The following is a 15,638-nucleotide window of genomic DNA, read 5'->3' on the forward strand; positions in this document are numbered from 1 at the left end:
TAAACAACGTAATTGAACATGTCCATAAGCAGGCTACAGGCTATTACGGCAACGTGGACGTTGCCTTCATTTCTCCAAAATAATTTAAACATTAGCAATCTTAGTCTTTAGTTTTGGTGTCCCGAGGATGAGGTGGTGAGGGTAAATTCAGTGGAATTTTGCTAGCACGCGCCCGCCCCCCAGAGGCATGTCTCTCTCCCCTTATACTCAGACCCGTTGCTAGGGTGTCTGTGTACGCGCGAGTAGCACGGAGGCGCGCGCCTCCATCGCTACACAGTACCAGACATGGCGGCGGATCTAAACCCGGACTGGCTCTCTTGCCTACCTTCTTCTTGGAGTTATGGGGTAACCAGGGACGGAAGAGTATTCTTCATCAAGTAAATACTTAATGGATTCATGTTACGGATATACGGTGCTTGTTTTTATCTCAATTTTTTTTACCTCCAGCTGTTGCATACGTTTTCACCCTTTCCATTTCTTACCAACAGTGAAGAAGCAAAGAGTACAACCTGGTTACATCCCATTACTGGAGAAGCCGTTGTTACGGGACACAGAAAAACTCCAGGTATTGTTTATATTTAGGGCCTATGAATAAGGTTTGCAGAAAAAATGTCTATCTGATTATAAAGATTGTAGTTCGACACCGCTGGCAACTACAGAAATCTAACTGAAGTCCCAAGCAGCATGTTTAACGCATCGACTACCTCTGCCTATTCATTTTGGCGTATAGTAACCATTTGACCTGGACTTATTCTGACACTTGTTAAAAAGTTCAGTCTTACTCAGTGGAATGAACCAACTGGAAAGGCGTTTGTCTGTCGGAACGCTTGGAGTTGGAGTGAGAGGTGTCATTTTCTGGTGAAGATGTCATTGACAGGTCGCCTCTTACAAAACATGTGGCTAAAAGAATGAAAAATCTCATTTCTGCCCTGCTTGCCTTTACAAAAACGAACATACGCTGAAACAGAATGTTCCTGGTTTCACGGATTTCTTTAGTAGGCTATTTCCTTCCTAGTTTAGAATACAATAGCATATTATGCTGCATAATTCGCCCTTGTAATGGACCGTGTAACCTGTGTTTCTTGGAAGAAAGGTGTTACAATAGCTAATCTTCTCCAATAATACACATTGACTGCGATGGCTTAGTAAAGGAAAGCAGAGAATGCTAGCCACCGTACGTGCACTCAGCGTGATCTGCAGTGTTGCATATTCAACGCTTACTTGCTGCATAAAAAGACCAGGGTTAATAAGGACATAGTTGTGACCAGTTAATACCACTGCAGATCACTGTGGAATTGTAAAAAGGTGTGCTGAAGCAAATCACTACGCATGCATTGTAACAGCTGTTGGCGGCAGTCATATTACACACACGCCTCTATTTGGGGCTTCACGGGGCTCGATTTATTTATTGTCTCTCTACCTCTCTCTCTTTCTCTCCCCCTCTCTCGATAATAGATCTTCCAACAGGATGGGAAGAAGGATACACATTCGAGGGAGCCCGCTGCTTCATAAAGTGAGTTGGTAATGTTAAGATTACGAAGTACCCGTGTGCGCAGTACCCCTACCCATTCTCATTCTCATTGCTTTGTTTGACAGTGGCAAGAATTTTTCAGATCACCGCCCCCTTACGTACTGTCCTTTTACGACTCTTTTTCTGAAAATTCCTTGGTTTCGGAGCAATACGGAGCGCACGACGAACACGAAGGCTTTTACCCAAGCCGAGAACAAGTCATTACTGTCAGAGTGACGCGGAGTTTGACAGGCCACTGTGACTCAGATCTCGCTTGGCTGAACAGGCTTTACTTGTTGGCCGCTCCTGTTCCTCCAGGGAAACGTTATTAGCCCACTGTGTCGGGCTCAAGTTCATGCACGTTTAGCCTACCCCGTTTTCTCGAACGAAATGTTCGCCGATTAGGGGGAATGAATAGATGATTTGTGCCCTGTGGCAGGGAGCACAGCATTTTGTCAGCCTCGGTCGACCTAATTGATTTCTTTAAATAACCAGTCAGGATGCGGCAACATAACCCACGTTTTAACAGAGATGCGTTTTGGTTAAATAACCTCCGCGGAGATGAATCTTTTCATAGACATCGAGGAAAACACGAGTTGCTGTAAATCCTTTTTTTACGCGTGGGTTGTAATTGACCAATTGCAAGTCGCCCCTTGGTGTGGTTGTAAAAGTATTCACAGATTCCAGTGATAGAGTGGGTGCATTTTTTCATGGAATGTGGGTTGGTCTGTACTGTCCGTTTGCATTTCCATTGATACCTTTAAGAAAAGCAAGCGTGTGTAAATCAAGTAAATCACCCAAAGCCCTCATTTTGCCTCCATTTAAACATGAGTGAGAATTTATCCTTCATGCAGTGTTTGATTCATCAGATTGGTGAAAATAATCTATGAGGTTGTGATCAGGCAGTCAGCTTTGATATAGGCCTCTGTGAATGTTGTCTTCCCCTCTATTTGTGATAAATTGGGCAGTTGTGTCTGGTGTCAGGGCTATTGCCCCTGTATCCCCCTTTTGTGCTGGTCACAAATAGGGAGCACTGAAGTATAAAACTATTCTTTTTTTATTGCTCACAAACACACACTTCTAAAGAGATAGACAGCTACTCTTTCACTCCAACCCACCCCTTCGAAACACACACACGCACGCACACAAACCCACAAAGTCAGTCAGTCGGCATTGATATATGCACTTTAACACACCCACACAAAACCCCAAACTCAGTGATGTAGTCAGACAGGCTGGGCTTGCTGTCTGGCTACTGTGGGACTTGTGGGGTCAGGAGGGAGCCTGTCTGGCTTTGATGTACTTCACTGTGGCAGACATTAGATTGACAGGCCGGACTCCCCCTCTGCTCCCATGCTGTGGGTCCTTGGAGACCGGGCGGCCGTGCAGACACACCACTGGAGTGGAACACTAACCCACCACCTCTGCGCTCCTGCTGCAGCTGCGGGCGTGGGCACCGGCACCTCCGCCATCACGAGCCGCCCATCGGGGGATTAGCCTGTCCGCCTCTGACAATCCCTGGAGAGCAGGCGGCAAAACATGCAGGGAGAACGCATGTGGGAAACCTCTCATCTTGCTCTGACGCTAAACACCTCAGTGCACTGCAGGCTGGGTAATCACACTGTAGCCAGTCAGACGACAGGATGCTTGAGGCTTGCATGAAGAGGGTTTTCCACCTCACCCGCTGGCTACTCTACCTAGGCACTCAAAGCTCCAAACTCCTCTGTTTTTGTTGCAATCTGAAATAAGGCCCGGCAGTTTAAAACATCCTGGGAAAACTGAAGTGACATAAGAGAGGAGGTCATGCTTGCATGTGGCTCCCATGGTGTCATAGTCTGCCTTGTGTTACCTCAGAAGCAGATGGCAGGCAGCCAGGGATGGGGAGTGATATGGGGTCACTCCTCCCCTCGGCTTGGAGTCGCAGGAGACTGGATCAAAATTCAACACTCAGCGTGCATAAGACAGGAGATCCCTTTCAGCAAGTGGCAGATTGTTTTTTTTCCCTGTTCTTTCCCTGTTTCCGGAAAGTCCTTTTCCCATCCTTTCCCCATCTTTTCACTGCCAATGCTTGTTGCATGCTCATAATTCAGCCGTTGAAGGCGAAAGAGAAATTGCTGCATAATACAAAATGGAAATGGTAAAAAAGCGAATGACTAGCAATACCAGTTTGGTGGGAATTATCTTGGACTTCCTTGGCTTTTCTATTGCTGCTCTGGCATAATGTACCCTACTAAGGGAGAAACGGGAGTCATCAAAGGGAATGGGATAGTCATCGGAAGTCACTGACCTGTGGCTGACCCACCGGTAATGGCAGGAGGGCTGACAATTGGTCGGTTGGATAGCTTGTGCCGAGAGATGGTTTTGAAGCAATGGGAGTACACACCATAAGCATAACTTAGGGGGTTTAGTTGGTTTGGGAGTGCCCTTTGGGAGTGTCACAAAGCAAACACATTTAACAGAACGGCTATTCACTGCCTTTTTACCCCGGTGCTGTTGGCCAGTGCCCTGCCATTGCATTAGCGAGCTGTTGAAAAACTGATGCCCTGGTCCTTTCCCCTTTTTGTTCCTGATTTCACAGTGCCAGCGGCGTACGCAGAGACTGCAGACGAGGACATGGGAGCAGGTTCAATGCTAGTCCCTGCACAGCCCTCGCTGTGCAACAATTAGAATGCATGTGGAATAATGAGCGGATGAAGCAACCTCTGCTTGCATATTGACAGAGCTGGTGCATAGCGACAATCTGTGAGCGTTACCAGGGGAATGCTCAGAGAATTGCTTCTGTGTGCTTGGAAACAAATAGAAAAAATTGAACCGGCAGAAAGGGAGAGAGGGACAGGGAGAGGGAGGGGGAGGGAGAGATGGAGGGAACGATAGAAATAAAAGTTTCAAAGGTCATTTATCCAACTGTGACTTGCCCTTTTCCCTGAGTTTGTGATTTTTTTTTTTTTTTTTTTGTAGATTCTGTTACCTCATGTTTCATTGACGGATGTGGTGTTTTGTGTGAAAAACAAACAAGATGGAAGCAAAGGTGGAAAGAAATCAAATAAGAACAGGACGTTTGAAATCCCACCTTAGGGCTTATCACCCGAACAGTGACTTTGCTCTTTCCAATAATACAGAATAGTTGTCACTGTGTCTGTGTCTGTGTGTGTGTGTGTGTGTGTGTGTGTGTGTGTGTGTGTGTGTGTGTGTGAGCTTGTGTGTCCAACAGCAAAGACAGCAGTAGCGGTTGCTGTGCTCGGTGTAGCGTGTGGCATTTCCACTCCAGTAGTAATGCGAGACGTGTTGTGGTTTTGGGACAGTTAAGTGGGTCGCAGGATGGGTGGAGTGGGTCCACTGTGATGAAAAGCTTCCCGAAGCCCTCATTGAGTGGTCTATTATGTGGAAGAGTGCTCTCTCTTTTTTTCTCTCTTTCTCTTTCCCTCATTTGAGCATTTGACCAGGAAAGAACAGTGTGAAAGGGGTATGCCAGTGTTTTGCAGTTCCTGCTGATTGCTTTGACACACGAGCCAGTGTTGGCAACTCCCTGTCAGTGCGACTGCATGATTGAGATGAGATTTCCCAGCTCCCCAGCGTTGACGTGCTGCAGTCAGACTGTCCTTGACTTGACTCTCTGTCTGAATGCATCACCACTGTCATTGCACTCATAGAATGCAGACAACCTGTAGATGGGCAGCATTCTTCCATGGTAGTTTCATGAAACAGCAGTAGCTGAAAAATGACTTCTGGTACGATAGTGTAATGAAAATAATGCTTGGTCTGAAAATATACTTCATTTCAGCCGTCTTAACCAAGATTGACTGTCAGCTCTCTGTGATTTAAACAGCGTAAGCAGCGCTAGTGGCTTTTGAATGATTTGTTTGACATACAGGGTCAAAAAGTGGTCTGTAAACAGTTAGTGCGGTAGGTGATGCTGACCTGATTTATCCCTTGCCTTAGTCCCATGCCATGACCAGCAAGTACTCCCAGGGAGAGAGACTGGTGTCTGGCATTGCGTCCTGCCAGTTCATGCATGGTTTGTAGGCACCAGCTCAAAACGCCTGTGACTGATACTTAATCAAATCACTCCTGGGTCAACGCTCCTTAAACCAGGCGATGAAGTGTCTGATTTCAGATCAGCCCACAGACAGTGTTACAGCACAATGCCTTCTTCACCCAGACACAAGACTCAGACCTCAGATCTATTTAAACGGGGTACAATAAAAATATTTAAAACTTTATTATCAACTGTGTTGCATTTAAAAGTGCAGTAGTTAGAAAGAAATTGAAAGTGCAGTTGCTGAAGCTTATGAAGTCATGACTTGGAAGGTTTGTGTCGGAGTGATATCAAGTTGGCTCAGTTTCACTCAGCACACTCGGAATGGTGCGCTCACTTTCCCCCTTTTCCTTCCATCTCTCTCTCTCTCTCTCTCTCACTGTTGCCCCTTCTCGCTCTATCTATCACCCCTCCACATGACGCACTGTTACGGCATGAGTCAGCGGATGGCCGACCCAGGTGTTGTGTTTGCGGCTGGCGGGCCAGCAGCAATCTGCGGGAGCAGGTGGAGAGGAGGCAAAGCCCTGGCAGCGTGCTCCATCTCTCCGCAGGTAGCTGGGGCTATATAGCTGAGGGGCTGGCGCTATTAGGGCCAGGGCCCTTATCTCATCGCTCCCCCCCTCTCCCTCTCCCTGCAATTAATCACCACTATGTGGATACTGTTTTTAGAATTGATTTAGATTAAGTGTTAGTTAGTATAATTTGTATTTTAGTATATTTAGTACATTCTTTATCTTCTACTGCCCTTATGGCTTAGTTGTGTTTTTATATTATATACTTTTAATTACTTTTTCTGCTGTTAGTGAATGTGTGTGTGTTGTCTGTATGCTACTGAGACCTTGAATTTCCCCTGGGGATCAATAAAGTATCTATCTATCTATCTATCTGCACCTCGGATTCGGTTTTGTGGACGTTGGGTCCTTCCCTGTGGCGCTTCTCAATAGCCTGCCCCTCTGAGTGCGGAGGGCAATGAGGCCGTGTGGAGAAACATCCTGACCTCCTCTAGATATCTTTACTGGCCTGCCAGCAGCATGCAGTACTAGAGCACTTAAAAGCATTTTAGTTCCCTTTTTTGTATTCTTTTTAACCACTCAACATGATAATGTGGCTTTTTTTAGACTGGTCTTGTAAATACCCTGACATCTTTTAGAAGAAGGCCAGGGGATGTGACCTTAAAATATATATTTTATATATTATATATACAATATATTTATATATACAATATCACAATCATTTCACCGCAGCAGAAATTAATTATGATGAATTAATGGTACCTTTTTAAACCCCAGTTCAGAGAGTTTTTTTTCCATGCTTACCAGGTCTGCCAACATGGCTTCATGTTGGGCGTCATGGCTACAAGGCTATATTCCGTTATCTGCTGAAAGATGGTGGTTATGCAAAGCATGTTCACTGTCATTTGATATAACTGTGTTAACAATTTGCATATTGATGAGTACTTCATAGAGGAATTGCTCTGATCATATGGGCCATTAAAGAACATGGTGATTAGGGCCTACCTGTTGTTACACAAAGAATTTTCCAGAAGGATATCTGACACACTCTTAGTCTTATTTTTTGAGGCCAGAATTGTATAACATAATTGAGAGCATATCTTGTTTTTAAATACTAGTTTCTTCATCTGGATTTCTGTTCTCCTTGCACAAGTGTGGTTTAGAGTTGATATTTTGGTTGCCTGTTTTCCAATTGCTGTATCATATGACTGAATATGGCTTGATTATTTGGTAATGTAAATCCAGACACTCTCTACCAGACAACCAAATCAAGTTGTTGAGAAAGGCTCTGTTTGTATCAGTAGGTTTGTGTATTCTGCCCAGCCCCATTTGGGAGTACATTGAGTTTTTCCAATCTGTGCTTTTGGACTAGACCCAAATAGAGGTTTGGTTTCCTTATTCGATCTCATTAAACAAATCGTATGGGCAATCCCAGATTCCACTTAGCTTCTTAAAGGTTTTTCAAATGTGCTTTAATCCAGTGGCAACTGAGAGCTGCAGTGCAGACAAACCATACAATTCATCTCATCTCTTATCGCGGCATATGAACACTCGGTGGCTGCTAAGGCCTGTCAACAGCCTGCGTAAGCGCGTAGCAGGACTAATGAGCTTCAAACCAGCCAGCTGGCCCGCCAGTAGGACAAAATTCCAGCCATGGATGGATGTGAGACGTGAGATGAGGCAGAGACGCTCCTGCTCGGAAAACAAAACAGTCCGCCACAGCAAACTGCCACTCGTGCCCGGCACGTCTGTTGTCAAGTGTGTGCCTAGCCACCGCCCTGCTGCCTTTCAGCAGCCACTGGCGAGGGCGTGTGTAAGATGACGAGCTGAGATGTGAGTGTGTGTGTGAGTGTGTGTGTGTGGGTATGGTAGCTGTACTTTGGGTGGGGTGAAGAGGGGTGATTTGGACTTTATTATTTTTTTTCTTTCCTTTTTGTCTGGAGCCCGGGAGATCCTGAAGAACTGTGGTCTCACCCCGTAACACTTTCACACATCACTGCTCCTCCCTCATTCCGGCTGTCACGACAGTTTAATTTTGTTGTCACGACTTGCCGATAAGGAGCCGCTGTCTGCTCTTGAAGGCGGAGATAGGACGTTCTGATCCTCCATCCATGCCTGGGCATCTGTGGCTTTCTTTATCCGCAAGGTATAAACTAGGAAAAAAAACATAAGCACACTAAAACATTCACTTTCGTCTGGGGCCACCGTTGCAAACAGAGATTCTTTTACAGCAGAGTAAAAGCGCGGCACATTTCATTATGGACTCACAATTGATCATAATTTCAGGGGAAGTAACATTCAGTGACCCATGGCTGACGTGACCTATACGTGTATTAACGGAACATTATTTTTCGTAATGGTAAAAATTAGGATGGATAATGAAGTTTATTCTGATCCGTGATCATGCTTGAGAGAAAGACGTGGGAAAGGTCAAGATGCACTGCAAGCAGCACCCATAAATCTTATTTATCCTCAAATTATATTAATTAGCGTCTGATTGGCTTACATTTCCTGTGAAAGCTTGACTCTCTAGAAAATTACCCTAATAATCTGCCTCTCGCTGATTTTGGGTGAGTAAATAACCTCTACTGGATTAGGAGATACTGACAAGAGAGGGACCAACAGGGGAAGAGAGTGACCTTGCGTCTGGTGTCTCTTGAGGTTGCATGGGAGGCTGTGGCTTTCGCCCGCTCCAGTGTGTTTCAAAAAAAGATACTGAACATCACACAGATGGCTTCCATAGCCTCCATAGACTGTGAGGACATGGAGAGATGAGCAGTGCAATGGGTGGAAAACTAGCAGTGAGCCTCCGAACGGGACAGAACCGAGAAAAAATTTGTTGGATCACATGACACTCATGCCTCCGTTCAATTCCCAGCTCCTTATCCAGCTCTTCTGAGCTGAGCCTGGCCTGGGGGCCGTCTTGGACGGTGCAAGATTGTCTGCTGATGAACTTGGCCTGCTGGGAAGGGTTGTTCTAGTGCTAGCTTCTCAGTATGTGGGTGGTTATGGTACCGTCCTTGAACCTGGTCATGTCCACGCCTGAGATACTGGACCAGAAGGGAGCCATGAGTGAGTTGACCATTCTGTCTACCAGCTGTCGTGCCAAAGGGGGTGTGCTTTTGAAATAATTTAGTGTCCCTGTCCTGATAAATTGGCTGGCTTGTGGTCCATAAGGAAGCAGGGCCAAGAGTCAGGAAATCCACTAATGTGTTTCCTGGCTTTGCACTGTCTTGATAGTGGTCACTGGCTCTTTGCAGTCACATGGTCTCTTTATTTTGTTTCACATCACTACATATCATCTGTTTTGTTCGCCCCCTACCTCCCTTTGATGCTAGCAAACTGCCACCCACAACAAATGGATAAATCTGTTTTCTGTGCAACGATAAGGGCAAAATGCTCCCAGTCTTTAAGTGCAATTTTGGAGAACTGCCATATGGTCTTGGGAAACTGATACTTTGCGTGGTCAATGTTGGCTGTAAACAGAGGGCCACAGCAACACAGAACAGTGGTCAGGGGAATCCAGCTGGACAGTCAATGTAGTGTTTTCCCACCAACCTTTATTTACCAGTCTCTATTTACCCCGAACCTACCCCCACATCTCTTTCTCTGTCTCACTATCTCCCTCTAGCCCCCTCTCTCTCTCCTTCAGTCAGACGAGTCTGCACCGCTACAGGCGTCTCCACTTTAAGCAAGTTTATTAGAGAACAACTGGCAAGAGGCATCTGTGTAGGGAAATTAAAATGCATGGAGTCAACCTGTAGCTTTGGCTCTCTTGACTCTGTAGCATCTGCTTGCGTGTGGCAGAATGCAGTTGCTCTACCCTCCTCACAGACCCCCATAGCCGTATGCCTGGGCTTGAGTTTCCTCATCACGGGCTGGATGTATTTTGCAACACCCCCCCCCCCACACACCCCCCAAACACACACAGAGACACACATACACACTCCCCCAACCTTTCTGCTGGGAGGGGAGGATAAACCACTCTTTCAACAATATTTGGTGTGCTTGCAGTGTAACCCCCGTCACTGTTTTAAGGTATTAACCAGACAAAAGCATCTGCTGGAGATTTTCTGCTCCTCAGATCCTTACCCCAAACGTCTGATAGGGATGACTCAACAGAAAACACAACACACTCAGCTGAGAGCGGCTGCTGGGTAAGTATTTCTCCAACGCACTGCTCGACAGGAGAGGGAGAGATGTGCCACCATATTCCCCTCTGTTGACTCAATCCAAGGCTGTTTGCATTTTTGCAGTGAGGCTACTGTCATCTAATTGCGGCAAATAAGGAGATAACATGTCTACTGTCTGAGGGTGTCAACCCAGTCTGTGGGGAATCCTTAATCTTCTTCATGTAAGCGTTTAATATGGCTGTGGCTGCATCCAGGTCTCTCTCTCTCTTCCCTCTGTCTGAGGCACTGTCTCTGTCTGTCTGCATCTCCACTAAATTGCAAAAAAAAATGGGACTAATGAGAGTTAGTGATCTTTGACTCTCGTTCTAGACTAATAGAGTCTGCAATTAAAGACACTCACCAATATGCTTTTTAGTTAGTGGGCAAGTAGGCTTTTATTTAAGGGTGATAAAACGGTCAACCAAAACTCAAGAGCAGAATGATTTTTTAAATCTGTGTATTATGTGTTATTTGTTTGTTGCGGGTTTTAGACATTTCTAATGTTGGTTAAGAGAAATGTGTTTGGACTTTAGATGCCGTGTGTGACATTGATTCTCAGCACTGACTCTCCCCCTGGTCTGTAACTCAGGGGCTTGTTTAGGAAGCCTTGTGGTGATCAGGAGTTAAAAAGAGCCCCCTCTGAGAAGAACAGTCAATGTGAACAAGGTCTCTCGGTCACTGAGCGCTAACCCCAGCCCCCTCTCTCCCCTCCAGCTCGGCCCACTGCTCCTTCCTCTAATTCCATTTTCCCAAGCAGCTTCCATTCCAGTAATTCCCACACAATCTCTGTCTGGCCCACGTGCTCCCTCTGCCCTCTGGCGAGTTGACCGTCGCTACTTTGGAGTTGTAGGAAGCGGATGGCCAGTGGCGGTTAGTTTACAGCGCCGTGGGAGATCGGCCTAACAGCCCCTTTACTAAAAGCTAGCTAGGTGCCAATAATGTGCTAGCCCATTCACTGGTGCTACACTTTGCCTGTGGGTGCATCCAGCGCCAGGCTGTAAACATTCAGCGTTTTTTTTGTTTTTTTTTAATACGTGTTGTTATTGTTCCCGTCATAGAAATTCACTCTAACTGAGTAATCCAGATTTCCCAGAGAATCAGCAGGAATTTTGGCCCGCCTGCACAAATGGCATTATATCGCTTTGCAGTTGGCTGCAAGAGGAATACATCAGAGGATGATATGAATAGGTAATCGACTAAACTGCTTGGTCTTTTCAGAAAGATCAGGGGATCTGCGCATGGAGGCTCATGCAATCTCATGTTGGACTGGCAACATGCTTTTTTATTTAGAAATTATTTTCTGAAATGACAGTTTGACACATTTTTTTGTGCATTGCTCTCAATCCCCATTCTCAAAGCTGAATGATAATGCTATTCTATGACAACTGCTCAAAAAACATTGAAATTATGTTTCTTTTTGTCCTCCCCAGCAAGCGGTTGTAATGTGCCCAAAAGCTGCATTCTCAACAAGCAGCACTCATCTTGGAAAATGCAAATATCGCCATTTTCTAATCCCGCAATGAAAGAAAAGCAGCTTGATTCAGATTTGTTTAGGCTCTTTAAGATTTAGTGCTAGCATGCTCTCCTGAACTTTGGAGGCATCATGTTTTTTTATCCCCATCATCTTGTTCATGACAAGGAAGAAAAAAAAACACCTACCATGTGGGTCGTATTAAAAAGCATTTAGGAGGGTGAGCTGTTTGCAAACATTCAGTCTGGCAACAATAACAACGTGAGATTTAGTCATTAAAAGCACCTCCCGCCACCTCATGTTGTCCCATTACTCTCTTGAACAGGGACTGTGCAAGTTCTTACAACCTTTTTGTTTTGCTTCCCACTGCAGTAGAGAGAAATGTGAAACTGTGTGGTAGGTGTGCACTGAAGATACTTGTTGTTGTGGGGCTGTAATAGCCCAGGGAATAAGGAAGAACATTAACAACAAGAGAACATTGTTGATTTCCCACCATTTTTTCATCTGTTTTAGATTAGTTGGTGTAAGCAGTGGTCGCTCTATTTGTGTAGTAATTTCAGTGTTTGCTTATTTCCCAGTGTGCTTTTTGTAATGGCTGTAGATGTTGCTGGTCTTAAAATTGCTGGGCTCTATATAGTGCCTGTGTTTATCTATTATTGGAGTTCAATATTGCAAACTCGATCCCATCGTCATCGAACAGTAAATACAACCTCTCAAGGAGGCAGTGAAAATGACATTTTTTCTGACAGATATTTTGTGATATATTTTTGAAAGCAAAGATTCAGTTGAATATTCACTGTATAATACATTTCCAAAATGACTGAAATATTACCTCTTACACTTCTGCTTTTTTTATCTCATTCATCATACAGCTGCCTATGGCGCATTTTAAAAAGTTGGTCTCAGGAATTATCAAAGTACTCGTACATAATCAGAGTCGTGAGTCGTGAGCTGCGCGATTAATTGCTGCCTTCACGATTTGCTAATTGCATTACTTCAAAATGCGATTTCAATTAGAAATTGATTTATCTTTCAGCCAAAGTGAAAACAGAGAAAAAAACATGACTGGGGTTTCAGTGTTGGGAAAGGCTGGTTGGCTTTCTTTGAAAAAAAGATTCTGAAAAACCTAAATTCTGTGTCCTTGGAAAACCCTGTCATGGATACAGGAAATAAGGATGGGGTCTGTGAGGCCTCTTCCAAATACATTCACTATAAAGGTCTAGCAAAGTGACGGGCGTTGTATTAGAGCTCAGGGGCTCAGAAATCCATTTCAGACCCTTGTCCCCACCAGTGGCACTCCATCTGTCGTAACACTCCCTCTTCCCCTCCCCTCAACCAAAGACAAATTTTTGCTTCCCTGCCCATTAATCTAGCCGAGCCGATAATCCAGCATTTAATCCCTGGCTGTGCTCCAGACCGAGCGCATAGGCTAGGCAGAGAGGACTGCGATAGCACCATTTACAGATATTCCGGTGCCTGGACTGCTTTAAGAGAGCGCTGTGTTGTGCTGTGCTGTGCGGTGCGGTGTGGTATTTTTTTCTACAGAAGGTGCCGCTGCCATGACCTTCGCTTGATATGAAACAGATGTGCTGGTAAGGCCTGCGTCTCGGAGCCAGTGTTGTCATTGTGTGTGTGTGTGTGTGTGTGTGTCTGTGTATGTTTGTGCATGTGTGTGTGAGTGTGTGAGAAAGAGTGTGTGTGTTTGTGTGTGTGTGTGTGTGTGTGTTTTATGGGCAATGAGATCACATACATTGCCACAGAGCCTCTGAGTTAGGGTGTGAGGACTGTGCAAAACAAGCTCCTTGTTTTGCAGTGCGTGCTGGTGTTTTGCACATGCAAATTCGAGCAGGGTTATGGATAAAAACCGAAAATGTTTCTATTTATAACTTAAAACTTAAATTTTGGTATCTGTGCTCAGTGTTGAAGTCATGCTTCCATGCGTCATCATCTGTTGACATTGTGAGTGAGTCTGTCTGTGGGGCTTGACAGCATCAGTCTCAATAGTGCTGAGGGCCAGACAGACAGTAAGTGAGTAAGTATAGATAATGTCTTAGAAGGGTTATTAGGAGATTTGTCAAATTATGGTGCTAATCAGTGAGTGTGCAACCTACCGAGAAGATTTTCTAATTGTGTGGCAGGTTATTCACTCCAGTGTTTTTCATCTCTCTCTCTCTCTCTCTCTCTCTCTCGCTCTCTCTCTCTCTCTTTCTCTCTCTCTCTCTCTCTTTCTCTCTGTTTCACGCGCACACATACACACACACAAATGCACACAGTCACACCGTCTCTCATTCTCACATATGCTTTATGCCTCTGTTGCAGGCTTGCTCACTCTCTAAGGATTGTCTTCACGGCTGATTTAATTAGAGTGAGCACACTAAATGATTCACGGCCAGCCTTCCCATGAAAAAAACCCCCCTCCTAAACAAATCAAATGTGCGGTGGCAGGTCGTCATATGTTTAAAGGAGAAATCCGTAGCTGTAGCTGCCGTGCTGCTTTAGCTGTTGGAACTAGCGCCTCTGGAATCATATTACATATGTTGACCAAGTCTCTGCTCACGACTGAAGAACGAAAGTGAAAAAGTTTGCTCGGGACATGTTACCAAAATGTCAACATGGAGCCATATGCTTGTGTTTGCAAAGGAGCAGACGCACAAATGGGGCGGTCTGAACAGGGCTCTTCAGAAATGGTTGAAAATGGTTTTGTGGTGCTTCTTCTGTTTGGTATTTTGACCAGTTTGGTATTTTGACAAGTTTGGAACGGATGTTGGAACAGATAAGACCTCAAGAAACCATTTAACATTCTAGTGAATGGGAGTGAAATATGCCACCTTTACGTACTCGGTAACCTCGAGAAACGGAGATCTATATGAAAAATCGCCATAATTCTCCTTTAAAGGGGCCAAGGTCACCGCTGTGGAGAGGAAGATCGTTCTTCAAAAGCGCTATCTCTGTGTAATGTTGGAGACACGGTGCACCTTCCTGGCAGTGATTATAGCATTAGTGGGAGACGGAGCAATAGAGAGCGCAAGCTAGCTGAACACGCTCAGTTTATGATCTCTCTGATAACAGGACAAGGGTCTTCCATTCCCCAGACTGTAAAACTCGTAAGTGCATTCAGCCAATAAAATGCTCATTTATCTTGTTAATTGAAGACGTAATAGGTCTAAACTGGCGGGGGGAGCTGGCTAGCCCTGTGGTGCAGGCTGTGGGCTGCCTGGTATGTGGTTCTTGGGGGGTTTTTTTTTATTAATAAAGAGTGCGGTGTAGCTGGTGGTGAAGACTGAACTCGCACCACTGGAGGCTGTCTGTGTATTCATGGGAATGTCACCGTGGGAATCAGCCACGGGGCCTAGTCAGAACAGTCATGCGCACGTACACACGCACGCACTCACACACACACACACACACACACGCGCGCGCGAGCGCACACACGCACACAGGCACACACATAGACACACACACACACACACACACAAGCACAGACGCGCTCACTCACTCACACGCAATAACAAACGCACCAGCTGTGTGCAAGCATGCAATAGCAGCACATGTGCGGCTACGTGTGACTCCTTATAAACAAGCAAGCATTTGTAGGTACAGGCAGGCACACCTTCGTGCAGCAACTCAAGTGCTTGCACAAACCTTTAATCTGTTGTCAGACAGCTCAAGCACGCATACACTACGTAGACACACAGACATGTGTACACACACACACACACACACACACACACACATTCTCACACACACACACACACACACACACACACACACACACACACACACATAGCCATGCGCACAGAAGCACACTAAGACAACACCAACAGGCTCTCCTTTCTGAAACTGGAATAACCTGCCCGGCTCTTGCATGACTCACTCTCCACACGGCGGCTGGGTCAACCGCCTCTCGAGCCAGAAGCTCCCACACGCAGCATTGGCC

At 45.5% G+C, this 15,638-nt stretch overlaps 1 protein-coding gene across 7 annotated transcripts in view; it reads left to right on the plus strand.

The window, feature by feature from the left end:
• Positions 1-258: 258 nt before the first annotated feature.
• Positions 259-15,638, plus strand: part of plekha5 (pleckstrin homology domain containing, family A member 5) — a 119,089-nt gene continuing 103,709 nt past the window's right edge. For 4 of the 7 annotated variants that reach the window (XR_006026506.1, XM_042079236.1, XM_042079237.1 and 1 more), the window contains exons 1-3: positions 259-377; positions 489-565; positions 1,456-1,513. Coding sequence is in view for 6 of the 7 variants with exons in the window: in XM_042079236.1 (XP_041935170.1) it covers positions 286-377; positions 489-565; positions 1,456-1,513 (227 nt within the window). In the remaining variant the exon portion in view is untranslated. Of the gene's footprint in view, positions 378-488; positions 566-1,455; positions 1,514-4,088; positions 4,241-4,468; positions 4,847-5,985; positions 6,181-15,638 lie in introns of those variants that run through there. The other 3 variants (XM_042079239.1, XM_042079242.1, XM_042079238.1) reach the window with 3 other exon arrangements.

The sequence above is a fragment of the Alosa sapidissima genome, chromosome 22 (assembly GCF_018492685.1).
Source record: "Alosa sapidissima isolate fAloSap1 chromosome 22, fAloSap1.pri, whole genome shotgun sequence".
Lineage (NCBI taxonomy): Eukaryota > Metazoa > Chordata > Actinopteri > Clupeiformes > Clupeidae > Alosa > Alosa sapidissima.